Here is a 26,092-nt window from a genome sequence, read left to right as displayed (position 1 = left end):
GGAGGGCGGAAGTGTTAGGCTGCGCACCGGATGCCGCCTATCACGTCGCCGCTAACAGAGCGGCGTGCCCGCTCCCAAGATGGCGGCAGTGGTGTCCGGCGCGCTTGCCCGGGCGGGTTGGAGGCTCTTGCAGCTGCGGTGCCTGCCCGGTGAGAGGGCGGCCGAGCGGGGGAGTTGGGAGGCGCGGGGAGGGGGCGCAGGTTTGTCCCGGGCTGGGTGTGGAGCGGAAGGGACATTGGTGGCTGCACACGAGCAAGGTGAGCTGAAGGGCACCGCGCGGAGCCGCCGGCGTCCTGGGCTGGAAGCAGCTGTCCGCTTGGCTTCTGCCAGCAGCCTTACGCCGTGGGGGCTCGAGCCCCGGGCCCGGACAGTCGCTCCCAACGAAGGGAGGTTCCGGATCCCCGGGCTGCCCTGGGTCACACGGCTCGTCTTTGCAAAGCTGGCGGACTAGGACCCATCTCCACCCGGCTGACAGGTCTCGGGGTCAGGAGCACCAAGAGCTCCTCCGAGTTCCTGTGGTCTTGCCACTTCCCCACCACTTCTGTCATTCTGCCATAGCCTCCTGCCTGCCACTTTCCTTACTAAGTAGTGTTTTTCTTCATACACGTGAGTTCTTAAAACAGGGAAACGTTTGTTGAAGAGAAAACTGCATGGTTACCATAAATAGGAAACCAAAGTCACATTCCATAAATAGAATTATGCACTCACACGTTGATGGCAAATGTATAAAAGCAGTGAAATAAAACCTGAATGTCACCTACAATCTTCAGAACCACGGTGGTTCTTTGATGCTGCTTTGACACTCCCCCTATCCTTTTCAAAGTTTTGTAAATATTTGATTTTTTTCCTCTACGAATTATGTAAAATTGGTATTTTTTACATGGAGTGTTTCTTTTAAAGTCGTTTAGGTATTTTTTCAAATGAGGGCTTTTACAGATTTTGAAACTGCATGTTTGGTGAAAGTAATGCCTGTGACCCAGCTAATCCATAAATTAAAACATTCATACACAAAAGGATTTGTACAGCTATATCCATAGTAAGCTTAGACATAGAACTCAACATTGAAACAGTCTTCTTCTTCTAGCGTTTGCCCTTCCGTAGCCAGTCAACAGGTCAGGTTGAAAGCTGTCAGGAGCTGCTTGTTGCTGGCTTTGAAAGTGACTGGGATCCATGTGAATTCAGTCGGCTAGGAAGGATCGTCAGTTTCCCCAATGAATGGGTACTCACGGGATGCACCACGAGAAGGTCGATCCAATGCATCCCATTGAAACAGTTTAGATGGGCAACAGGCTAGTGTCTCGTCTTTTAACAAATACTACCCAGCTATATGTTAAAAAAAAAAAAAGTGAGTGATGATTCTACTGATTTACACCCACTAAAAAAGATATACTGTGTGATCCTTAATGAAATTCTAGGTCAGGAAAAACTAGAGTGAAAAAATCAAGAGTGTGGGTAAGTAATGACTAGTAAGGACTGTGAGGAAGCTTTCTAGGGTGATAACATTTCCTTATCTAGATAGGGATTGATATTTTACAAGTTATACATCTCTCAAAATTTAGGATTGGCACATTATGATTTGTGCATTTCATCATGTATAAATGTTACCTCAACAACAGAACAGTAAATAACTACTTAATTCTAGCTAACAAGTACTCTTGGCTCTCCCTCTATCATAAACAATAATTTTTTTTTTTTTTTTGGCCTCCAGGGTTATCTCTGGGGCTTTGTACCTGCACTATGAATCCACTGCTCCTGGAAGCTATTTTTTCTCCTTTCGTTGCTCTTGTTTATTGTTATTATTGCTGTCTTTGTTGTTGGATAGGACAGAAAGAAATCAAGAGAGGAGGGGAAGACAGAGAGAGGGAGAGAAAGTAGACACCTGCAGACCTGCTTCACTGCTTGTGAAGTGATTCCCCCCCCCCCCCGCAGGTGGGGAGCCGGGATCCTTAGGCTGGTCTTTGTTTTTTTTTTTTTTTTAAGATTTTATTTATTTATGAGAAAGACAGGAGGAGAGAAAAAGAACCAGACATCACTCTGGCACATGTGCTGCCGGGGATCGAACTCGGGACCTCTTGCTTGAGAGTCCAAAGCTTTATCACTGCGCCCCTCTCGGTCTTTGTGTTTTGAGCCATGTATGCTTCACCCGGCTCCCAAAACTTTTTTTTTTTTTTTTTAATGTTAGGAGAGGTGCCCAGAAAGAAGTTCACCTAGTAGAGCACATACTTTACCATGTATCCAGACCTGGGCTTGTGCCCTTGGCCACCATGTGGGAGCATAATACACATAAGAAGCTTCAACTAATAGAGCAGTGCTGGATTGTCTCTTCTGTCTCTTGTAGCAGTGGAATTCTGCAGCCATGAGACCCCAGTGAAGCCCTAGCTGAAATAAATGAATATTGGAAAGTAGAATGATCCTTTTCAAAAGGTCTTTCCTCAAGTAAAAGAAATGCTGCCAGGGTGGGGGTAGATAGTATGATGGTTATGCAAAACAGACTCTTGTGCCTGAGGCTCCAAAGTCCCAGGTTCCGTCCCCACACCACCATAAGCCAGAGCTGAGCAGCTCTGGTAAAAAAAAAAAAAAAAAAAAAAAAAGCCAAGTGGGCAGTAGCCCAGCGGGTTAAACGCATGTGGCGCAAAGCGCAAGGACTGGCATAAGGATCCCGGTTCAAGCCCCCAGCTTCCCACCTGCAGGAGGGTCGGTTTACAGGCTGTGAAGCAGGTCTGCAGGTGTCTGTCTTTCTCTCCCCCTCTTTGTCTTCCCCTCCTCTCTCCATTTCTCTTTGTCCTATTTGACAACGATGACATCAATAGCGACAATAATAACTACAACAATAAAAAAAAAAAAAAGCAACAAAAGGGTACCAGGGGGCCAGCCCCAGCAGGTTATTAGGGTCAGCCTGAAGGAGGAGGGGCATCGGCGAAGAATGAAGAATGAGAGATAAGTGAGTTGCTGCTGAATCAAGCTCAAGCAGACATCTCTGTCTTACTTAAGCAGAACTTTATTTTAGTCTCATAAGGCTTAGGTCATTCAAACAAAAATCAACAAGGTATTGATTATTGAAACAAAAATCACCAAGTAAGAACAGCACAGGTAGGGAACACCTCCTGCTTTGTGGAACATTTACATTCCAGGGGCACTTTCCACCCTAGAGATCACATCACAGTTTCTATGTTTTTTGTTATTCCTGTACCTGTGTGCTAGGCAAATGTCCTATTGATTAATATTAATATTTTTACCTTTTATGCCATTCTCTTGGCCCTATGCATCAGAAGACAATGGTTTATAGATAAAGTTCAAGCTTGTTATGTTTCTAGGGGCCTTAAACAAATTGGGCAGCCCATTTTTCACAAAATCTGTTCCATTGTTTGATCAAGGAGTTTTGTTTTGTTCTGTTCCAAGTTAAACTCTCTAGCTAGAATCCATCTTATATGTATACTCACTATGTGACCTAGGTTCCTGTGTACTATTCCTGCATAAGGAGGTGGGAGCATAGTGGTGGATGGTAGATTAAAAGGCTCATTGTATCTAGGCAGGTACCATAACTTTCTTTTAATTATTTATGCTATGTAAGGTGGCTGCTCCACTGCGGGAACCACCAATCTTTTTCTGTATTTTAGGGGGAATACTAAAGGAAGTGGTGTAGATAAAAGGGAAAACTTTTTTTCCTATTGGGGCCTTTGAAAAATTCTGCATTACTGCTATTGCTTGTTCCATTATGATCAATCTTACAGAGTGCAGTGCAGGTTTTGTCATTATTTTTGTCATTTGGTCAGGCTCTGAGCCTGGCCATAGGTAAATATTATTAAGACCACACAGAGCTTTATCATGGCAAAAGGCGAGATGGTTTCAGTCTGGCCTGGAGAGTCCAGCCGTGCTGAACTTCCTGCGAAGCTGGTACCGTGTCAAGCAGCTCGCATGGCAGCGCCTGCACCAAAAGGGAAAATAAATAAATAAATAAATAAATAAAAATTAAAAAAAAAAAAAAAGAAAGAAACGCTGCCAGTTTTACAGATGAGAACTCACATAGGGACAGCTGGCCTGTTCAGAGACGGCATGTAAACAGGAGAGGAGTGCTCACTTCAGCAGCATGTAAACTAAATAGGGCTGTTGCCATAGGATGCAAAATCTGTAAGATTGTCAAGGCACTTTCACTCTTTATTTTTGAATAAAAGCAAGGTCAAATCACTTCTTTGCTGTTTCTATCATGGTCTGTTTTCATGCAGTGTCAATATTCAAACCCAGGGCCTCATGCATCCTACTGCTGAGTGGCTTTCTTGGCTCCCACTTTGACTTTTTGTTTGTGCTTCACAACATTCCCACTGAGGAAATGTGCCCTTAATTTGCATACTTGTAGACATGCTTAGTGGCCCAAGAGGTGGCTTAGTTGGTAGAGTGCAGGATTTGCATGCATGGGGCCCCAGTTTGATTCCCCCAGCACTGCATGTGTCACAGCCAAGTGTGCTTGTGCTCTGATCTCTCTCAAACAGGAAGTAAATCCCCCTATCAGAGTTCCAGTGAATTTCTTTAAGGGGAACTGGCAAAAATAGCTCGCCTGGATAGTGCCTCAGCTTTGCCTTGTGTATGGCCCAAGTTAGTCTGACCCCTCCTGCACTGGAGGAAGCTTCAGTGTGTGTTGTTTCTACCTAATCTCAGAGTAGTAAAGCCCCAGTAGCAACAACAAAACAGATTGTTTTAAGAGAATAGAGAAAATGCTACAGAAATTCATCTGGAACTAGCAGAAAAGGAAAAAAAATAATAATAATAAGCAAAGTTCCAAAACAGTCCTGAGAGTCAAAAAACAAGAGTGGAGGGATATTTCCTGACTTCAGACTATACCATGTAGCTTTGATAATAAAAACCATATATAACAAAAACAGACACACAGATCAATGGAATAGTATTAAATATCCAGAACTCATCCCGCCGGTGATTAATGACAAGAAGGCCCAGAACATTAAATGGAGAAAGAGTTAATAGTACTGAGAAAATTATGTTGAGACATTCAGAAAAATGAACACCTTGGTGTACACAAAATTCAGTTTCACATGGATCAAAAACTTGAATGTTAGACTAGAAACTCTCAATACACAGGAGAGAAGGGAGTTGGCTACCAGGCGTGCTGTGATGAAGGAAGATGTCAGTTGGGATGGATATGGTGTGTTGACCCCTATCACCAGGAGATAAGAGACACCTATCACCGGGAGATAAGAAACAGTTGTTGGGGGCTGAGCGGTAGCATAGCAGGTTAAGCGCACATGGCACGGAACATAAGGACTAGCGTTAGGATCCCCGTTTGAGCCCCTGGCCTTTTGCTTCACAAGCAGTGAAGCAGGTCTGCAGGTGTCTATCTTTCTCTCCCCCTCTCTGTCTTCCCCTCCTCTCTCGATTTCTCTCTGTCCTGTGTAACAACAACAGCAGCAATAACAACAAGAGCAACAAAATGGAAAAAATAGAACAGTGGATTCCTTGAGCCCCAGTGATAACCCTGGAGGCAAAAAAAAAAAAGCAGTTGTCTTGTAAACTATGATTTCCCTCAATTAAAGTGATTAAAAATAAAAAGGCATCCCTACCTGCGGAGGGAAAGCTTTGCAAGTGCTGAAGCAGGGCTGCAGGTGTCTCTCTTGTCTCTCCCTTCTCTACCACCACCCACTTCCCTCTTGATTTCTGTCTGTCTATCCAATAAATAAATAAAGATAATAAAAAATTAAAGTATCTTTAAAAAAATTTTTAAAAGGCAAATCTGAGCAGAGGGAGGGGATTGGGATCATGAATAGTAAGGTAAAATGGTTCACCACCTACACCACTAACAAATGGTAGAAGCATGTCTAGAAACTGGCTCATCCTTTTACCACTGTATTTGCCAGTCCACCCCAAACTTGTCTGGTACCTGCCACTTGGATGTGTGACAAAGACTCTGCCCTTTTTTTCTTTTTCTTTTTTTCCTCTTTCCTATTTCTCATGCCACTCTGAATCTCAAAGGGTTTTCTCTGGTAAGTGTCCCTTACTGACCAACTCAGTTTCTGTCTTAGTTTCCCGCTGCCGACCAGCCCTGGTGCCCCGTGCCTTCCATGCTTCTGCAATGCGGCTGGGGTCTTCAGATGGACAGAAGCAACAGTCTCCCCCCACTTTTTCTCAGCAAGATTCTGAGGCTCGAGGAGCAGAAGAACCTAATCCAGAGTCTTCTCGTTCACCTCCCAGGTAGGCACCAGAAACCCAATCCTTCTGTTATTTTGTTTGTTTGCCACTACTGAGGCTTGGTGCTTGTATGAACTCAACCATTCCCAGTGCCCCCACCCCCCTCTTTTGTCTTTCTTTGTGATAGTGAGAAACAAGGGGCCAGGCGGGGTGGTGCACCTGGTTGAGTGCACAAGGGTGCACCTTGTTGAGTGCACAGGTTATAGTGTGCAGGGACCCGAATTCTAGCCCCTGGTCCCCACCTGCAGGGGAAAAGCTTTGTGAATGGTGAAACAGGACTGCAGGCGTCTGTGTCTCTTTCTGTCTCTATTTCCCCTTCCCAATTGATTTTTGGCTGTCTCTATCCAATATATAAAGATAATGGGGCCAGGCAGTGGCGCAGCGGGTTAAGCGCACATGGTGCAAAGCACAAGGACCAGTGTAAGATCCCGGCTCAAGCCCCCAGCTCCCCACCTGTTGGGGGGAGATCGATTCACAGGTGGTGAAGCAGGTCTGCAGATGTCTATCTTTCTCTCCACCTCTCTGTCTCCCCCTCCACTCACAGTTTCTCTCTGTCCTATCCAACAATGACAACAAAATGACAAGGGCAACAAAAATGGGAAAAATCTTCTTCAGGAGCAGTGGATTCAATGAGCCCCGACGATAACCATGGAGGCAAAAATAAATTAATTAAATAAAGATAATAATAATAAGAAGAACTTTAAAAAAAAAAGAGAGAGAGAGGGGCAGGGTTAGATAGCATAATGGTTATGCAAAGAGACTCTCATACCTGAGGTTCCAAAGTCCCAAGTTCAATCACCTGTACCACCATCAGCCAGAACTGAGCAATGCTCTGGTTTAAAAAAAAAATTAATAAAATACAAAAAATAATAAAAAAAGAGTGAGAAACAGAGATAAAGAGGCAGAGAGAGAGAGAGAGACACCTGCACCACTGCTCCATCAATCATGAAACCTGCAGGTGTGGACCAGGGCCTTAAGCCTCCTGTGCACTCTGCCTGTGATCTACCTGTGAGCCACCACTCTCCCTCCTCCCATCTCCTTCTGACCATATTGCATGCTTGAATATATTTGTTCTTCCTCTTCTCTATCCTCTTTCTCACCTTTTATCATTTTTCAAGATTGTCTTGTCTTTGAGAATAACCTATTGCTTTTTTTAAAAAAACTGCACATTCTAAAACAATAGCTCACCTGGACAGTGCACTTGCTTTGTCGTGCACACAATACAGGTTTGAGCTTGGTCCTCACTGAACTTGAGTAAGAAATCACCCAGAGGATCACCTAGAGCCTGCAGTAACGTCCTATGGTTTGCCTACTGGATAGGCATTGGGTTTGGCACTTCCTGGAGCCAGCAGAAATTCCCAGAGGAGAGTGTTCTCTAGAAAGTCATTTATGGGGGCCTGGTGGTGGCGCGCCTGGTTGAGAACACATGTTGTAATGCGCAAGCACTCAGGTTTGAGCCCCTAGTCCCCACCTGCAAGGGGAAAGCTTTGAGAGTGGTAAAGCAGTGTTGCAGATGTCTGTCCCTCTCCCTTCTGTATCACACCCTTCCCTCTCAATTTCTGTCTGTCTCTATCCAATAAATAAATAAAGATTTAAAGAAAAAAAACTCACCCAGAGTAGTAAAGTCCCAGCAGTGATAAATAATAATAACTAGACAGTACAAAGAAGTTCACAAAAATTACCACAAGCCTAGATATAACCTGAGAAAATTTTTGGTGGATAATTTTTTAGATATTCTGCAAGTATATTTCATATATAAATCTATGTATATAATAAGCAATTAATTGTATTGCACACTATACATGTTCCAGAATTTGCTTTATTATCTTTTTTTTTTTTTTTTTTGTATAGAGATAGAAACTGAGAGGGAAGAGGGAAAAAGACAGAGAGACACCTTCAGACCTGCTACACCACTCATGAAGCTTCTCCTCTGCAGGCGGGGGCCAAAAGTTGTTTAGTTGTTTTTTCACTCTACTTTTTTTTTTTTGTAAAGAATTTATTTATTTATTCATGAGAAGATAGGAGGAGAAAAAGAACCAGACATCACTCTGGTATGTGTGTTGCCGGGGATTGAACTTGAGACCTTACGCTTGAGAGTCCAATACCCTGATCCAGCGTGCCACCTCCCGGACCACAACAGTACATTTGTAATATCTCTTCACAGCCTATATTATTTTAATTACTACGTGCTATTTCACTAAGCAGCAGTAACAGAATTTATTTCACCTACCTTTTGTTGGTGAATGTTTAGTTTCTTTCACTGATAGGAAAAATGTGATAAAGCGTATGATTCAGCAGAGAGCACTGAGTCAAAGGTTATACATTTTAAAATTTTGTTACATGTGTAGGGTCACATTACCCTCAACAGGGTAATAATAGTATGCAGTTACATTAATTTTTTTCCTTAAAAAAAAAACTTTAATAAACACAGAGGTGGGGGGTGATTAAGGGGGGGTGAGAGAGAGAGAGAGAAAGTCACCCCAGCATTGCTTGGCTTATGGTTCTGGGGATTGAACTTGTGACCTGAGAGTATCAGATGTGAAAGTCTTTAGTATAACCATTATGCTGTCTCCGCATCCCAGATATTTTTCCTTCTTCTGTCACTGAGAAGTTTTTCTAATTCTGAAATTAAAGTTGTCCAGACCATTTTTGTGGTCTTGTGACCTAAAGTTTTTTTTTACTTTCTTTTAAAATTTTTTAAAATCTTTATTTATTGGATAGAGACAGCCAGAAATCAAGAGGGAAGGGAGTGATAGAGAAGGAGAGAGACAGAGAGACACCTGCAGCCCTGCTTCACCACTCGCAGAGCTTTCCCCCTGCAGGTGGGAACCGGGGGCTGGAACCCGGGTCCTTGTGCATCATAATATGTGCGCTCAATCAGGTGCACCACCACCCAGCCCCAATGACTAAAATACTTTTAAATCCAACAAATTTTGGAGTTACAAACTGGCATGAGAACAGAGCAGCAGTGTGCTGAGAACTATAGACTGGCAAGTCATGGGACTGCAGAATCATTTGCCTTTCCCTCATAGGACATTCTCACAACTATATGAGAGGGGAAGGATGGTAAAATTTTTATTCCAGGGTGGTCCGGGAGGTGGCGCAGTGGCTAACGCATTAGACTCTCAAGCATGAGGTCCTGAGTTCAATCACATGTACCAGAGTGATGTCTGGTTCTTTCTCTCTCTCCTGTCTTTCTCATTAATAAATAAATAAAATCTTTAAAAAAAAATTTATTCCAGGGGGCTGGTGGTGGTGCACCACTGTGCACAAGGACCTGTGTTTGAGCCCCTTCTCACCACCTGCAAATAGTGAAGAAGCAGGTCTACAGGTGTCTATCTATCTATCTATCTATCTATCTGTCTATGTATCTATCTATCTATCTCCCTCTTCCCTCTTAATTTCTCTGTCCTATCCAGTAAAATGGAAAAAAAGAAGGCCACCAGGAGCAGTGGATTCATAGTGCTGGCACTGACCCCCAGCAATAACCCTGGAGGCAAAAAAAAAAAAAAGGATTTTTATTCCATTGGCATCAAAACACCAATACACAAAAATTAATGTCCTGCCACCATGTACCCATGGTAGGCACTGAGCCTTCAGCTTCTAGTTAAAAGCCTTTTACTTGGGTGGGGGTACATAGCAAAATGGTTATGCAGAGACTCTGAAGCCCAAGGCTCTGAAGTCCCAGGTTCAATTCTCCCACACCACCAAAAGCCAGAGCTGAGCAGTAAAAATAAAAAAACAAAAAAGTAAAATAATATCTTTTTTTTAAAAAGATTTTATTTATTTTATTAATGATAAAGATAGGAGAAGAGAGAGAAAGAGCCAGACATCACTCTGGTACATGTGCTGCCGGGGATTGAACTCAGGACCTTATGTTTGAGTCTAGTTCCTTAGCCACTGCGCCACCTCCCGGACCACAGTAAAATACTATCTTTTGAACTAAAAGCTCACAACTGAAATGTTCAATTTAGAATTCCCCAAACTTAGATTTACAAAGGTAGATTAGGAGCCAGGCAGTAATGCACCTGGTTAAACATTGTGTGTAAGGACCTGGGTTCAAGTCCCTGCTCCCCACCTGCAGGGGGAAAGCTTTACAAGTGGTGAAGCAGGGCTGCAAATGTCTCTCTATCTCTATCTCTCTCCCTCTCCCCTTCCCCTTTCAATTTCTCTTTCTCTATTCAATAATAAATAAATAAGCAAATTATATTAAAAATTAAAAAAGACCAGGGCTTGGGTGGTAGCACAGCAGGTTAAGCACATGTGGCACAAAGTGCAAGGACCGGCATGAGGATCCCAGCTCCCTACCTGCAGAGGAGTCACTTCACAGACGGTGAAGCAGATCTGCAGGTGTCTGTCTTTCTCTCCCCGTCTCTGTCTTCCCCTCCTCTCTCCATTTCTCTCTGTCCTATCCAACAACAAACAACATCAACAACAACAATGATAACCACAGCAAGGCTACAACAACAAGGGCAATAAAAGGGTGAAAAAATGGCCTCCAGGAGCAGTGGATTCATAGTGCAGGCACTGAGCCCCAGCAATAACCCTGGAGGCTAAATAAATAAATTAATCAAATAAAAAAGACCCCAGAAGGGGGTCGGGCGGTGGCGCAGTGGGTTAAGCACATGTGGCTCAAAGTGCAGGGACCGGCATAAGGATCCCGGTTCGAGCCCCCGGCTCCCCACCTGCAGGGGAGTCGCTTCACAGGCGGTGAAGCAGGTCTGCAGGTGTCTATCTTTCTCTCCCCTTCTCTGTCTTCCCCTCCTCTCTCCATTTCTCTCTGTCCTATCCAAAAACGAATTGCGTCAACAAGGGCAATAATAATAACCACAACGAAGCTACAACAAGGGCAACAAAAGGGGGAAAAAAATGGCCTCCAGGAGCGGTGGATTCATGGTGCAGGCACCGAGCCCAGCAATAACCCTGGAGGAGGAAAAATAAAAAAGACCCCAGAAGTCTGACCTGGAGACTACTAGACTCATTGTAAATAAAAAAAAAAAAAATTTTAAAAAAGCAGAGCAGGGCTAGATAGCATAATGGTTATGCAAAGAGAATGGTTATGCCTGAGGTTCCGAAGTCCAAGGTTCAATCCCGTATATCACCATAAACCAGAGCTGAACAGTGCTCTGGTATTAAAAAAAAAAAGTTTACTTGACAAGTAGCAAGCCCTGGAATGAGGTGTGCCAGGCCCATCCCCATGTCTGTCTCTTCCCCTGACCTCAGGTATACCGATCAGGGTGGTGAGGAGGAGGAGGACCATGAGAGCGATGAGCAGCTGCAGCACCGCATCCTGACAGCAGCCCTGGAGTTTGTGCCTGCCCACGGGTGGACAGCAGAAGCAATTGCAGAAGGAGCCCGTGTATGTATAGGGGAGGGTGGGACAGCATCAGCCAGGAGGGAATCACACTTAACTAGAGCAGCAGACCTCAGGCTTCTCATCACTGCTGGGGAATTTTCTGAGAACTCCCCCCCCCCCCAAGAAGAGTGAAAATGGCTTTATTTATTTATTTATATTGAAAGAATATGCCATGGGCTAAGGATGTTGCTCACTGTTAGAACACATGTTTCACATGTATAAGACCTTGGATTTGATCCCTGACATCGAAACAGATATATTCATATAACAAATGTAAGTGCCTCTCTGATGCATTTTTTTAAAAACTATTTTTTTAACTATTTTTTTCTTTTGTTGCCCTTGTTATTTATTGTTGTTGTTATTGCTGTCATTGTTGTTGGATAGGACAGAGAGAAATGGAGAGAGGAGGGGAAGACAGAGGGGGAGAGAAAGATACCTGCAGACCTGCTTCACCACCTGTGAAGCAACTCCCCTGCAGGTGGGGAGCTGGGGGCTCGAACTGGGATCCTTATACCAGTCCTTGCACTTTGCGCCATGTGTGCTTAACCCACTGCACCACCACCCGGCTCCCCCTCTGATAGATTTTTTAGGGTGAATTTGAGAAGTCCAGTTGCTCTTTCAAGGAGTGTATCAGAAGAAACAAGTCATACTATTTATTCAAGTAGATTATTTATTTATTTATTTACTTAATTTTTTTATATTTGTTTATTTTGCCTTTTGTTGCCCTTGTTTTTTGTTTTTGTTTTTTTTTTTAATATTTATTTTTTTTATTCCCTTTTGTTGTCCTTGTTGTTTTATTGTTGTAGTTATTATTGTTGTTGTCGTTGTTGGATAGGACAGAGAGAAATGGAGAGAGGAGGGGAAGACAGAGAGGAGGAGAGAAAGACAGACACCTGCAGACCTGCTTCACCGCCTGTGAAGTGACTCCCCTGCAGGTGGGGAGCCGGGGTTCGAACCGGGATCCTTATGCCGGTCCTTGTGCTTTGCGCCACCTGCGCTTAACCCGCTGCGCTACAGCCCGACTCCCGCCCTTGTTTTTTTTTATTGTTGTGGTAGTTGTTGTTGTTATTGATGTCATCGTTGTTGGATAGGACAGAGAGAAATGGAGAGAGGAGAGGAAGACAGAGGGGGGAGAGAAAGATAGATACCTGCAGACCTGCTTCACCGCCTGTGAAGTGACTCCCCTGCAGGTGGGGAGCCGGGGTTCGAACCGGGATCCTTATGCCGGTCCTTGTGCTTTGCGCCACCTGCGCTTAACCCGCTGCGCTACAGCCCGACTCCCGCCCTTGTTTTTTTTTATTGTTGTGGTAGTTGTTGTTGTTATTGATGTCATCGTTGTTGGATAGGACAGAGAGAAATGGAGAGAGGAGAGGAAGACAGAGGGGGGAGAGAAAGATAGACACCTGCAGACCTGCTTCACCGCCTGTGAAGCGACTCCCCTACAGGTGGGGAGCCAGGGGCTCGAACCAAACCGGGATCCTTAAGCTGGTCCTTGTGGATCCTTAAGCTGGTCCTTGTGTTTCGCAGCACATGTGCTTAACCCGCTGCACTACACCCAACTCCTTCAAGTAGATAATTTATTACAAAGAACTTTTAACTAGTATAAGGTTGGTAATCAGGTGACTGAAAGGATTAAAGGGAAACTCCAAGGTGTTTTAGATGTAGCAGCTGTAAGAAGATTTTTTTTTAATATTTTATTTTTTTATGAGAAAGATAGGAGAAGAGAGAGAACCAGACATCACTCTGGCACATGTGCTGCCAGGGATCGAACTCAGGACCTCACGCTTGAGAGTCCAAAGCCCTATCACTGCGCCACCTCCTAGACCACTGTAAGACCACTGTAAGATGTTTCTTTTCTGCCTCTGTCCCTGCTGCTGTCCGAGTTCTGCCTCCAACCAAAGCTCAATAATTGCTATATGTCAGGAACAGTAAGGAATCTTCATGACTCTACTAACTCCTCAGCAACTCATTGAGAAGTTTTATTTTGTTTACAACTGACATTAGTTTCCAAGAAAATTAGGTTAAATGAACCAGAGGGATGTGAGCATGCTCCCCAAGCCCCCCTTTTTTTCCTTTTACTTAGGATTCTCTATCAGTCCAGTGCCAGAGTTCAACTCTAGTTGGCTCAAACAAGACAGAGAGGATTTTGGCTCATTTAATAGAAGTCTGGGAGTAGCTCTGGCAGTTATTAGACTGTGCGGCTGGGAGGCATTTCCCTGGCACCTTGCTTTCTGCTCGGTGAGCTTCACTCTCAGCAGGGGATCCCCCAAGCAGGGGGGATCATCATCTTTCGCCACAGCCCTAGCAGAGATGCTCTTGAGGCCTGGATTTGGCACAGCCTCATCCTTGAGCTACTGGCTGTGAATTCCAGTTCTGCTAGCTTAGACCTTCTGCTTTGCAGTGCAAAGGACTGGCTGGAGTTTGGGAGGACTGGGGGGCTGGGGCTCAAGTCACGTGAACCAAGAATGAAGAATAGAGCGTCCTGCTGGAAATCACGTTGCTGCTACTAGTGGTGATTGGGCATCAAGTATCCACTTTTTTGTTTTCTCTCTACCCGTTTCTAGTCTCTGGGACTCTCCAGTGCGGCAGCCAGCATGTTTGGCAATGATGGCAGTGAGCTGATACTCCATTTTGTGACTCAGTGCAACGCCCAGCTCAACCATGTGCTGGAAGAGGAACAGAAGCTGGTACAGCTAGGCCAGGCCGAGTAAGTCCTGTGGTGTTTCTGCTCAGGGTGGTAGCTAAGGATCAAGGGATTCAGGCCCCATCGTCTGTGCCCAGGAGGCCAGTCCATGCAGGGCCAAAGAAGAATAGCACTGAGCAGCCCAGCTGCTTCATTGGGACCGAAACACAGCCACCTCTCTCCGACGTCAGACTCAGGCCAGCATCTGTTGCTGATGGGACTGAGTAAACAGTGTAGTACAGAGCCCATGCCTTTGACACAGAGACAGACTGTTTTCTTTTCCCTCTTCCAGGAAGAGGAAGACAGACCAGTTCCTGAGGGACGCAGTGGAAACCAGGCTGAGAATGCTGATCCCGTACATTGAGCACTGGCCCCGGGTACTGAGTCCATGTCCAGGCCCCAGGGCAGCAATGTATTACTATTTATAATTCACAGCATCTTTCACTCAGAGGACCTGGCACACAGCTCAGAAGTTAACCCATTAATCGCCACAAACCCAGGGATGCTCAGTGCACCGTGGTAAAGCTTAGTTTCAGACTTGGAGCTGCCAAAAAAAGTAACTAAGCTAGCCAAGTGTCAGCTCCTGGGAACGTGAATAACATGGGTGTTAGCTCACGTCCTGGGTGGGCTCCTAGTGGTCCCAGTCTGTCATCACGCTATCATTAGGTAGGAATCCACGAGGGAGATGAGCAAATTCAGATCTTACTGACCGTCATCATTAAAAGGCCAGTAGATCTCAAGGGGACTGGGGCTGCCTTTCAAATTGTAAATACGATGCTTGAGAATTGGAGTAGGGCCCAACAAAATAGCTCACCTCTGGATAGTGTGTTTGCCATGAACATGACCCAAGTTCAAGTCAGGCCTCCCATCACATCGGAGAAATTTTTGGTGCTGCGATGGCTTTCCCCTTCCTTCTCAGCCTTTCTGTCTCTGGCTTACTATATGGAAAAGCCAGGCTGGAGTGATGAAGTCCTGACAATGAAAAAAGGGGGGGGAGAATTAAATTAAGAAAGAGTTGGGGTATTTTCCTACCCCTTCCTTTTTCTTTTTTAAAAGATTTTATTTGTTTATTTGTTTATGAAAAGAGTAGGGAAGAGAGAGAAATAACCAGACATCACTCTGGTACATGTGCTGCCAGGGATTGAACTCGGTATCTCGTGCTTGAGAGTCCAGTGCTTTATCCACTGCACCATCTCCAGGACAACCTCCCCTCCTTTTCTGAAGCTTTCTTTAACTCTGTTCCAAAACATGTCCCAGTGTGGTCCATTCTCTCAGTTAAAAATGTAGAGTCAAAGGGGCCAGACAGTGGCCAGACACCTGGTTGAACACACATGTTACCATACACAAGGACCTGGGTTCAAGCCCCTGGTCTCCATTTAAGAGGGGAAAGCTTCATGAGCAGTGAAGCACTGCAGGCATCTCTTTCTCCCCCTCTTTTTTATTTACTAGGATATAGACAGAAATCGTGGGGATAGAGAGAGACACGTGAACCACTGTTTCACCGCCTGTAAAACTCTTCCCCTTGTAAGTGGGGACCAGGGGCTTGAACCTGGGTCTTTACGGATTGTAACATATTTGCTCTCCCAGATGCACCACCACCTGGACCTATCAAAAATATCTTTTTAGTTTATTCATTTACTCTCTCCATTCTTTATCTTTCCTTCCCTTCTGAATTTCTCTGTGTTCTATCAAGAGGAAGAGGGGGGGAAAATGGCTACCAGGAGAAGTGGATCTGCATGCAGGCTCCAAGTCCCAGCAATAATCCTGATGGCAATTAAAAAAAAAAAAGTAGGCCAGGCACACCTGGTTGAGTGCACATATTGCCATGCATAAAGCCCTGGGTCTAAGTCCCTAGTTCCCACCTGCAGGGGAGAAGCTTCACGAGTGGTGAAACAGTCCTGCAGGTGCTCGCTTCTTCTTTCCCTATCTCCTCCTACCCTCTCAGTTTCTCTCTAGCCTATCAAATTAAATCAATAAGTTATTTTTAAAAATGTAAAAAGAAAAAAAAAATAAAAATGTAAAAAGAGAGAGTCGGGCGGTAGCGCAGCGGGTTAAGCGCATGTGGTGCAAAGTGCAAGGACTGGTGAAGAATCCCGGTTTGAACCCCCGGCTCCCCACCTGCAGGGGAGTCACTTCACAGGCGGTGAAGCAGGTCTGCAGGTGTCGATCTTTCTCTCCCCCTTCTCTCTCCATTTCTCTCTGTCCTATCCGACAATGACGACATCATCAACAACAACAATAATAACTACAACAATAAAACAACAAGGGCAACAAAAGGGAAAATAAATATTAAAAAAAATTTTTTTAAATGTAAAAAGAGAGAGTCAAAGCACATCAGAAATGAATGGGAAAATCATCTAGTGACTTCTGCCCAGATAGAAAACTAGAAAACTATAGGAACATGCAATTTCAGTCAGTTAGTTGACGGGCATTTGGGCACCGGCAGTGCACCGGGCCTAGGCTGTGTGAGATGGAGTACAGCCAAGAGCCAAGTCCCTTTCCCTGCCTATGCTTGCCACACATGATTTTCAGACCTGACTTTGACTCAACCCTCTCTGAGATAAGCAGAGCGATTGCATGTATTAGGCCATGGCTAGTGCATGTTTCCTTCTGGACTGCTTCAGTAAGAGAATTCTAACCCCTCCAGGATCTCTGGCCAGTTTCTAGAGGCCAGAGGCAATGGATTTTTTTTTTTTTCCTATAGGGTTACTGCTGGGGCTCAGTGCCTGCACTACAAATTCAATGCTTCTGGTGGCCATCTTTCGCCATTGTTGCTGTTATTGTTGTTTTTGCTGCTGCTGCTGTTGTTGGACAGGACAGAGAGAAATCGAGAGAGGAGGGGACGACAAGGGGGGAGAGAAGATAGACACCTGCAGACCTGCTTCACCGCCCGTGAAGTGACTCCCCTGCAGGTGGGGAGCCAGGGGCTCAAACCAGGATCCTTACGCTGTACCTACCCTCTGTTCTCTCCTCAGGCCCTCGGCATCCTCTTGCTCCCACACAACATCCCACCCAGCCTGAGCCTCCTCACTAGCATGGTAGATGACATGTGGCATTACGCTGGGGACCAGTCTACCGATGTGAGTACTTTCCACAAGCCCCAAGGAGACTGGGCTGGGCAACAGTTTGGGGTAATCATTTCTTCATTTTGTGGCATTGCTTTAATCACAAATGCCTCTGGGTGACCTTCAGTGTCATTCCCATCTTGGAGAGATGAAGGTATGAGGCATGTTCCTCAAGCCACAGTGGGACCCGGATATCCTTGTTTTGTTGTTGTTGTTTGTTTGTTGTTTTTACCAGAGCACTGCTCAACTCTGCTTTATAGTAGTTTCGGGAGATTGAGGCTGGGATTTTGGAGCTTCAGGCATGAAATTCATTCTGGGTGTTCTTCATGCAAGACCCCACATTCTAGCTCCAACCCAGTAATGTCACCTTCCAGGTGACATAAGACAGGCCATTTCTCTTCAGTCTCTTAAGCTTTACAGTCTGAGACAGATTTTTCTCAGTATATGTCTTTTGTTTATTTATTTATTATTTTAAGAGTGCTGTGGAGACACCCATTTTTTTTTAAATTATTTTTATTTGTTGGATAGAAACAGTCAGAAATTGAGAGGGGAGATAGAGGACAGAGACAGAGAGACACCTGCAGCCCTGCTTCACCACTCACAAAGCTTTCCCCCTGCAGGTGAGAACTGGGGGTTCGAACCTTGGTCCTTATGCATTGTAACATGTGCACTCAACCAGGTGCACCACTACCTGGCCCCCCCCTTCTCTAAAAAGAAACTTCCTCCTTTACATCCAGCCCATCTTGACCTGCTTTGCTAAGAATCAGTAAGCTTTAATCAGGCACCAGGAAATAATCTGACTTGTTAATGCTATCATATTTCTGGTAGGAAATTAATATATATACTTTCATAAAAGAAATTAATATGTGGTGCTACTTAGTGGAATCCATGACGGGGAGACAAAGATATTTCCACTACAGTTCTAACAAAGTGCTTTAATAAACTTCCCCCAAGTGGGAATATACCACCAACAGAGTTGGTGGGAAAATGAAATTAGAAAGCAAGGAAATTAAAGGAATAAAACACAAAGGAGCTGAGCTAGTACTCTGAGGAATAGCGTGGCAGGGCAGTCAGAAGTGGCTGAGGGACCTGAACATGCAGCTCTTCCCAGTTGTTCTAATCTGCCTGGGATCCTGTCTCAGCCCTCACTTCACCGATGAACACACTAAGGTTGGTTCATACTAGACTGATCACAGTGCCTCCCACAACCTACATGTTCTAATTCTTCTCCCTAGCAGTTCCAAAACAGACTGGAGTAACCAAATCACATAAGATACTTATTAAACTTCCAGGTTCCTGGCACCTATTTCAGACCCACAGACTCTAAAGTCTAAAGGGCTGGGTTCAGGAATGTGCATGTTTAATCTCAGGTAATTCTGAGACCAAGTTTGGCACTAGCAGTGCTGTCCCAAAGGCCGTCTATATTTGGGAAGGAAAGAAGCAATCAATAGGCAGCCTATGAGTTCCTGTAGGTTTGGGTAGGGACTACTCCAGACTTCTCCAGCCCACAGCAATGATGAGTTTTTTGGCAGTTTAACTGGTATACCCGCCGAGCTGTGCTGGCTGGCATCTACAACACAACGGAATTGGTGATGATGCAGGACTCCTCCCCAGACTTTGAGGACACTTGGCGCTTCCTGGAGAACCGGATTAATGATGCAATGAACATGGGCCACACTGCCAAGCAGGTAGTTGGGGTTAGCATTTGGGAAACCTTCTTATGAGCTGCATTATTCTTCAGTCACAGTTGGCCACCTCTCTGTTCTCCTGCTCCCCTATGGCTTTAACTGACAGCCCAGAGGGCTTTTCCATGGAACCTGTCTGGTTCTTTCTCATACCAGCCCTTCCGTAAAAGTCATACTTGGTCATCACACTTGACCCGTTTGACCCGTTAATGATTTTCCTCTGGTACATGGGGTCGTCTGGATTCCACTTGTTGGAGCTCATAGGATCCTAATTTGTCCTACCTTTGAACTTGTGGTGAGGGCTTAAGAGAATCTGATTCTAACTCTTTGTAGGTGAAATCCACTGGAGAGGCACTAGTGCAAGGACTCATGGGTGCAGCAGTGACGGTGAGTACCGCCCAGCTTGTCCCTGCCTCCACCATCCCATTCTGTCCCTGTGATAGTCACCTCTAAAACTAGAAATTGGGGCCTGTCTGTCAGTCACAAATACCCCCACTTTCTTTTATTATTAACTGGCATCAAAAAGCACCACTCACTTCAAGAAGTCTGGTGTGTGCATAGGAGCATCATAGTTACGTCTGTCACCTTGAAAAGCCTGATCTTTCCTCCCGATGTCGCAGAGGCACAGCAAAGCCGTATCACTCTCTATTTCCTTCCCTCTATCAGCTCAAGAATTTGACAGGTCTAAATCAGCGCCGGTGAACAGGAAGGGATATAATCTCAATGCCCAGAATGAAACTCCTCTGGATATATTTAAAGGGCTTTGAAAAGTGTGCAGTGCCATCCACGGAACACGGTGTTAATGAGGAAGCACCGAAAGTATCCTGACTCACTACCACAGCCACCTGGACGCCACAGGGCACTTGATAGAGTTCCAGCCTGCAGTTGGGCCTCTTGTTCAGTTCCTGACACCAGGCCCGGCCTCCTGATGTCTTTCTGCATTGCAGCTGTGTGATATAAAAAATGAGGCTCCTGTCCAAGCATCTACTTCAGCCATGGAAACCCAGAGCATGTCTCATGATCTCACAGACACCTTGATCATCTCTGAACCTTCAGGGTCTAGAGCCACCACAAGGTGGCAGCGTAAGCTCAGCACAGCACAGGCAGGTGCATATAGGCTTCGTGGAGCCCCTAGCCTCTGATGTTCAGAGACATGGTACCTGGGTACCCTGTAAGTCAACTACTTTATTTGAGACAGGTGCCTGCTGGACAGTGGCACTCAGCTGTATCAGGCCTGGAATCGCATCACACCAGCTTGCATACCAGGATGATTAGTAAATTAGAATCTGTGAAAGTAATAAATATATTCTAATCAGTTTCCTAGTGTGTGATTTCCTCATAGATCATGGCAGGTATCTAAAACCCCAAAGGGAGACAGCAGTGTTATGGAAAGACTCGAGGCTAACAACCAGGAAAGCCGAGTTCTGGTTCTAGTATTGTGGAATGTCAGTGGGCAGTTACGGCAACTTTGCCTTTCTGGGCCCGGGTCTTCTGTGAATGGTGTGTGTGCAGGAGGAAGGGGGGTGACTCAGCAGGGAGAGTGCATGCGTGCATGAAGACCTAGGTTAGTCCTCAGCACTCCGCATCAGAGCAGTGCTGTGGTGTCTTTTTCATATTAAGTGAATCTTTTAAATGTATTTTTTTTTTCTACCAGAGCACTGGCTCAGCTCTGGCTTATGGTACAGGGGATTGAATCTGAGACCTGGGAACCTCAGGCATGAGAGTGTCTATATAACCATTATGCTATCACTCCCACCCTTATTTATTAATTAGAGAGAGATACAAAAAGAACCAGAGCATCTCTGGCAGATGGGATGTGAGTCCAATGCTTTACTGTACAGGCTTCAAGTGAATCTTCCTAAGATAAAAGATGTGGGTGGATGGGAGAGATAGTATAATGGTTATGCAAACAGACTTTCATGTCTGAGATTCTGAGGTCCCAGGTTCAATCTCCCACACTGTCGTTTTCGACGGGCTAGGTTGTTTTCGCCGGGCTAGGTTGTTTCGCCGGGCTGGCTTCACGGGCAGGTAACAGACTACCAGGGACTCATAGTTGAGCTGTAGGCAGTATCTCTTTATTCATGCAGGACGCAGCACAATCTAAGCTGAGCTGAGCTAAACTAAAGGTAAAGTACAGTACTACTCACAATGCTGTCTTTATATATACTTGCCAAGTAAGGTGGAAACAGGATGTGACATAGAGAGGGTGGAGAGAAAAGTGACTGGTGAAAATCAGAGTGTGACAAAGAAGGGATCAGGGTGTGACAAGGAGGGGGTGGAGCAGGCGAGAATCCTATCACTGAACCACAAATGCCCTGGAGGGAGGTGGAACTTGTTAACAGTGGTTATGTAAATAGAATAGTGTTAAGCAGGGGGGATTTAAACCAAATGAAACAGAAGGGGTCTCATGCATACCAACACCACACCACCATAAGCCAGAGCTGAGCAGTTTCTCTAGTTAAAAGAAAAATAAAAATGGGTGACAATGAACATTTTTTCATTTATTTAAGAAAGGAGACATTAACAAAATCATAGGATGGGGGGTACAACTCCACACAATGCCCGCCACCCAATCTCCATATCCCACCCCCTCCCCAATAGCTTTCCCATTCTTTATCCCTCTGGGAGCATGGACCCAGGGTCATTGTGGGTTGCAGAACGTAGAAGGTCTGGCTTCTGTAATTGCTTCCCCGCTGAACATGGGCGTTGACTGGTCGGTCCATACTCCCAGCCTGCCTCTCTCCCTAGTAGGGTGAGTCTCTGGGGAAGCTGAGCTCCAGGACACATTGGTGGGGTCTTCAGTCCAGGGAAGCCTGGCCGGCATCCTGATGGCATCTGGAACCTGGTAGCTGAAAAAGAGAGTTAACATACAAAGCCGAACAAATTGCTGAATTATGGAACCAAAGGTTGGAATAGTGGAGATGAAGTGTTGGGGGTTACTCACTGCAAACTCTAGTGTACTTCTGCTTTCAGGTATATATTTGCCCTAGTTTATGGATACCTGTGAACATATGCTCTATCTCCTGGAACCTGATCTTTATCTAGGTTTTGGGACTTTGTTAGGAAGTGAACCACCTGGGATGGAATTAGAGAATCCTATGAAAGGAAAGGTCTCACCCGAGTGATGAAGCTGAGGGGTTGTCTTTCCACACCTGAAGTCTCTGGACACAGTCTGAAGTGAAGCATGCTGGGGTGGCACTCGTTGCGTTGACTGGGTTGCAATCAGTGGATGCAATATTATTTGATAAGAATTGGGAGAAGCATATGGGAAAGTGGGCCCTACCCTAGGGTCCCAGGACTGGGGGAAGTTTAGGCTCTATAGTGGAATTGTGAGGTTCCTGCTGTCTTAGGGTTGAAGAAGACAATGGATAGTTACTGTTATCATCACATTATTTGGTAATTGGGTTAACTTTGAAAAGTCCCTTTGTTAGACATACAATCAATTTTTTCCCCTCTCAGATTAATGAAATATAGTCCCATTTGTTTGTTTCTGCTTTAGTCTTCCTTGTAATTGGGTTTGTTTCATCAAAGATGTCCTTGAGGTTTAGGTGGGAAAGTGTTTTACCAATGTTTTCCTCTAAGTATTTGATTGTTTCTGGTCTAACATCCAGGTCTTTAATCCATTTGGAGTTGGTTTTTGTTTCTGGTGAGATAAAGTGGTTCAGTTTCATTCTTCTGCATGTTTCAACCCAGTTTTCCCAGCACCATTTATTGAAGAGAGCCTCCTTCCATTTAATACTTTGGGCCCCCTTATCAAAGATTAGATGTCCATAGGTGTGGGGAGATAATGAACTTATTTATCATTAACTCCCTTGACTTAATTGTTACCAACCACTTCAATGATAAATTCTTTAGCTTATTTTTTTATTCCTGCATCTTCACTAACTTGGCTTCCTTTGCAAATTTGGTTAACTTTTATTCTAAACTGCTTTAACAAAATGACAGATTGGCTGGCTGAGTTTTTTGTTTGTTTGTTTTTCCTTTTCACTGGGGCACAATTGTGCCTGCACTATGAATCCCCTGCTCCTGGTGGCCATCTTTTTTCCATTGTTCTTGTTGTTGTTGTATAAGATAGAGAGAAACAGAGAGGAGGGGAAGACAGGGAGAGAAAGATAGATGCCTGCAGACCTGTAGGTCCCTGTGCTTCACACTATGTGCGCCTAACCTGGTGCATTACTGCCCAGCCCCTAAGTGTGGCTTAGTTCTAGAGGATAGGAAGTTCAAGATCCTTGGTACTGGTCAATTTAGTTCCTGTTGAGGGCTTTCTGATTTGTCACCTTGTATTCTCTGCCAGCAGATAGAGCAAGCTGTGACTTCCTGTTCACTAAACCTACTGTAAGAAAGTAGCTTCTTGAACTAACTCCAAATTCCACCATATGATTGACTAGGCCTCAACATTTTAGACAGCTACAACTCATTTAACAGCATCTATCTTCTGCCTTGCTGTTTCCTATCTTAAGTGCACTGAGTTTTCCATCTACACCATGCCTCGCCCTCACGTGAGCTTAATGTGCAGCTTGGCGATACAAGAATCCGGCATGAAGCCCAGCCAGTCTATCTTGGCATTACTCTCGATCGCACTCTGTCATTTCACGAACATCTCATAAAAACTGCAGCAAAGGTGGGTGTGAGGAATAACATCATTGCAAGACTGGCCAGCTCCTCATGGGGCGCGAGCGCTTCCACACTACGATCATCATCTCTGGCATTATGCTATTCCACTGCAGAATACTGTGCCCCAGGACGGTTCCGTAGCCCCCATGTCCACTTGGTCGATTCCAAATTATATTCCTCCATGAGGATCATTTCTGGAACCATCCATCCCACCCCGGTTCCATGGCTGCCAGTTCTTAGCAACATCGCCCCGCCAGATATTCGTCGGGATGCAGCATCATCTAAGTTCATTTCCCGCGTCTACGCTCGACCGGACCTGCCAATATACACGGATATCTTCGCCCAACCTGTCCAACGCTTGACGTCTCGTTACCCAATCTGGTCCCCTACGCCTACACTGAACTTCTCTGTTCCAGACTCTTGAAAACAGAGTTGGCAGTCAGCTGAGGTAAAGAACAAACACCTCATCATAGACCCCTGCAAGCATCAACCCGGCTTTGACCTAGCACGTTATGATTGGGCCCTCCTCAATCGCTATCGAACAGGCCATGGCCGGTGCGCCGCTATGTTCCACCGCTGGGGAGCCAGAGACGACCCGAACTGCCCCTGCGGCTACAGACAGACTATGACCCACATAGTCAACGACTGCCACCTCTCCAGATTCAAAGGAGGTCTCGAAACTTTACATCAGGCTCAACCTGACGCTGTTAACTGGCTACGGAAGAAGGGCAAATGCTAGAAGAAGTGCACTGAGTGTTGATTAGAGAGCTGCAAGCTAGTGTTTGCAATCTCTTTTCTGCAAGTCTTCCACAGGCCTGTCTGCAGCTCTCAAAATTCGTTTTATCTCTTGATGCCCTGTCAAGTTCCCCAAAGTAGCTATTTCACATTTCATTCCACTTTCTCCTCTATTCTCCATAGCATCCCTCACTCAGCAGACAACCTTAATTCTTAATTTACTGACATGTCACAGGCTGTGAAGCAAGAGACTCCATAGTGCCCTGCTTAAGGAAACCATAAGACTTGCTAAGACAAACCCTTTATGTCCTCTGATTTCTCTCCTGCGTAAAGTTCTGTTTTTGAGTCTCTTCAAACAGTTGCCACCTTTAAAAAATTTTTTTATTATCTTTATTGGATAGAGATAGTCAGAAATTGAGAGGGGAGGGGGAGGTCGAAAGAGAGAGAGAGAGAGAGAGAGAGACACCTGCAGCCCTGCTTCACCACTTGCAAGCTTTACCCCTGCAGGTGGGGACCGGGGGCTCAAACCCGGGTCCTTGAGCACTGTAATGTGCACTCAACCAGATGCGCCACCACCTGGTCCCATTGAGCATTCATTCACATTTTGAGGTGCACACTGACAGGCACTGAGGGTGTGAAGATGAAGAGACCCTACAACACAACTGTACACTGCATTAAAGTTAAAGAACATTCAAAACCTGCAGTCTTCAGAAGCGTGATTCTGACTCGGAGTGAGTATATGGCTTTATTTTGTTTTTTTTTATTGAGTGCTAAAGCCTGGGTGCAAACGATTTCACCACTATCATGCTGACTAATGACACTCCAGCATTAGTGGTTCCTCCTGTGCCAGAGCTGTGGTATTCCCAGGTGGTGCCAAGGACTGGAACCTGGAGCACTGTGCATGGCAAAGCAATACCCGGTGAGCTCTCTGACTCAGGTGGGTAAATATGAAACATTCAACTATACTTTGCTAAAGTATACTTTTGCTTTTCTTTTATATATTTATTTATTATTGGATAGAGACAGAGACACACCTGCAACACTCCTTCACCACTAGTGAAGCTTTTACCCCTTGCAGGTAGGGACCAGGGACTTGAACCTGGGTAATGTGTGCGCTCAACCAGTTGCGGCATTGCCTGGCCTACTTTTGTTTTTCTCTAAGTGCAAAAAAAAAAAAAGTGTGTTAATTTGATTAACCCCTACCCCGGGGTGACTTTATCAGATAGCAAAAGACAAAGCCAAAGAGGCATGAAAAGAGAGAATTGAGGGAGTCTGGGCTGTAGCTCAGCGGGTTAAGTGCAGGTGGCACAAAGCACAAGGACTGGTATAAGTATCCCGGTTTGAGCCCTGGCTCCCCACCTGCAGGGGACTCGCTTCACAGGCGGTAAAGCAGGTCTGCAGGTGTCTATCTTTCTCTCCCCCTCTGTCTTCCCCTCCTCTCTCCATTTCTCTCTGTCCTATCCAACAACGATGACATCAATAACTACAACAATAAAACAACAAGGGCAACAAAAGGGAATAAATAAATATTAAAAAATAAAATAAAAAGAGAGAGAATTGGGAGTCTGGCGGTAGTGCAGCGGGTTAAGCACACATGGCACGAAGCTCAAGGACCGGCCTAAGAATCCCGGTTTGAGTCCCAAGCTCCCCACCTGCAGGGGAGTCACAACACAGGTGGTGAAGTAGGCCTGCAGGTATCTATCTTTCTCTCCTCCTTTTTATTTATTTATTTTCTTTCTTTATTTTATCAGAGCACTGC

General features: G+C 45.2%; 1 protein-coding gene across 1 annotated transcript; it reads left to right on the top strand.

Moving 5' to 3' along the window:
• Positions 1 to 8: 8 nt before the first annotated feature.
• COQ9 (coenzyme Q9) lies at positions 9 to 20,302 on the top strand. The gene is made up of 9 exons (XM_060185495.1): positions 9 to 149; positions 6,030 to 6,198; positions 11,419 to 11,554; positions 14,116 to 14,258; positions 14,527 to 14,611; positions 17,210 to 17,314; positions 18,832 to 18,987; positions 19,318 to 19,371; positions 19,651 to 20,302. Exons 1-9 carry the CDS (start codon positions 80 to 82, stop codon positions 19,684 to 19,686), a joined length of 954 nt encoding a protein of 317 aa, XP_060041478.1. The 5' UTR covers positions 9 to 79; the 3' UTR covers positions 19,687 to 20,302.
• The last annotated feature ends 5,790 nt before the right edge of the window (positions 20,303 to 26,092 follow it).

Source organism: Erinaceus europaeus, chromosome 2 (assembly GCF_950295315.1).
Source record: "Erinaceus europaeus chromosome 2, mEriEur2.1, whole genome shotgun sequence".
NCBI lineage: Eukaryota > Metazoa > Chordata > Mammalia > Eulipotyphla > Erinaceidae > Erinaceus > Erinaceus europaeus.
Note: the sequence above shows the minus strand (reverse complement) of the source record. Positions and strands in the feature narration are given on the sequence as shown.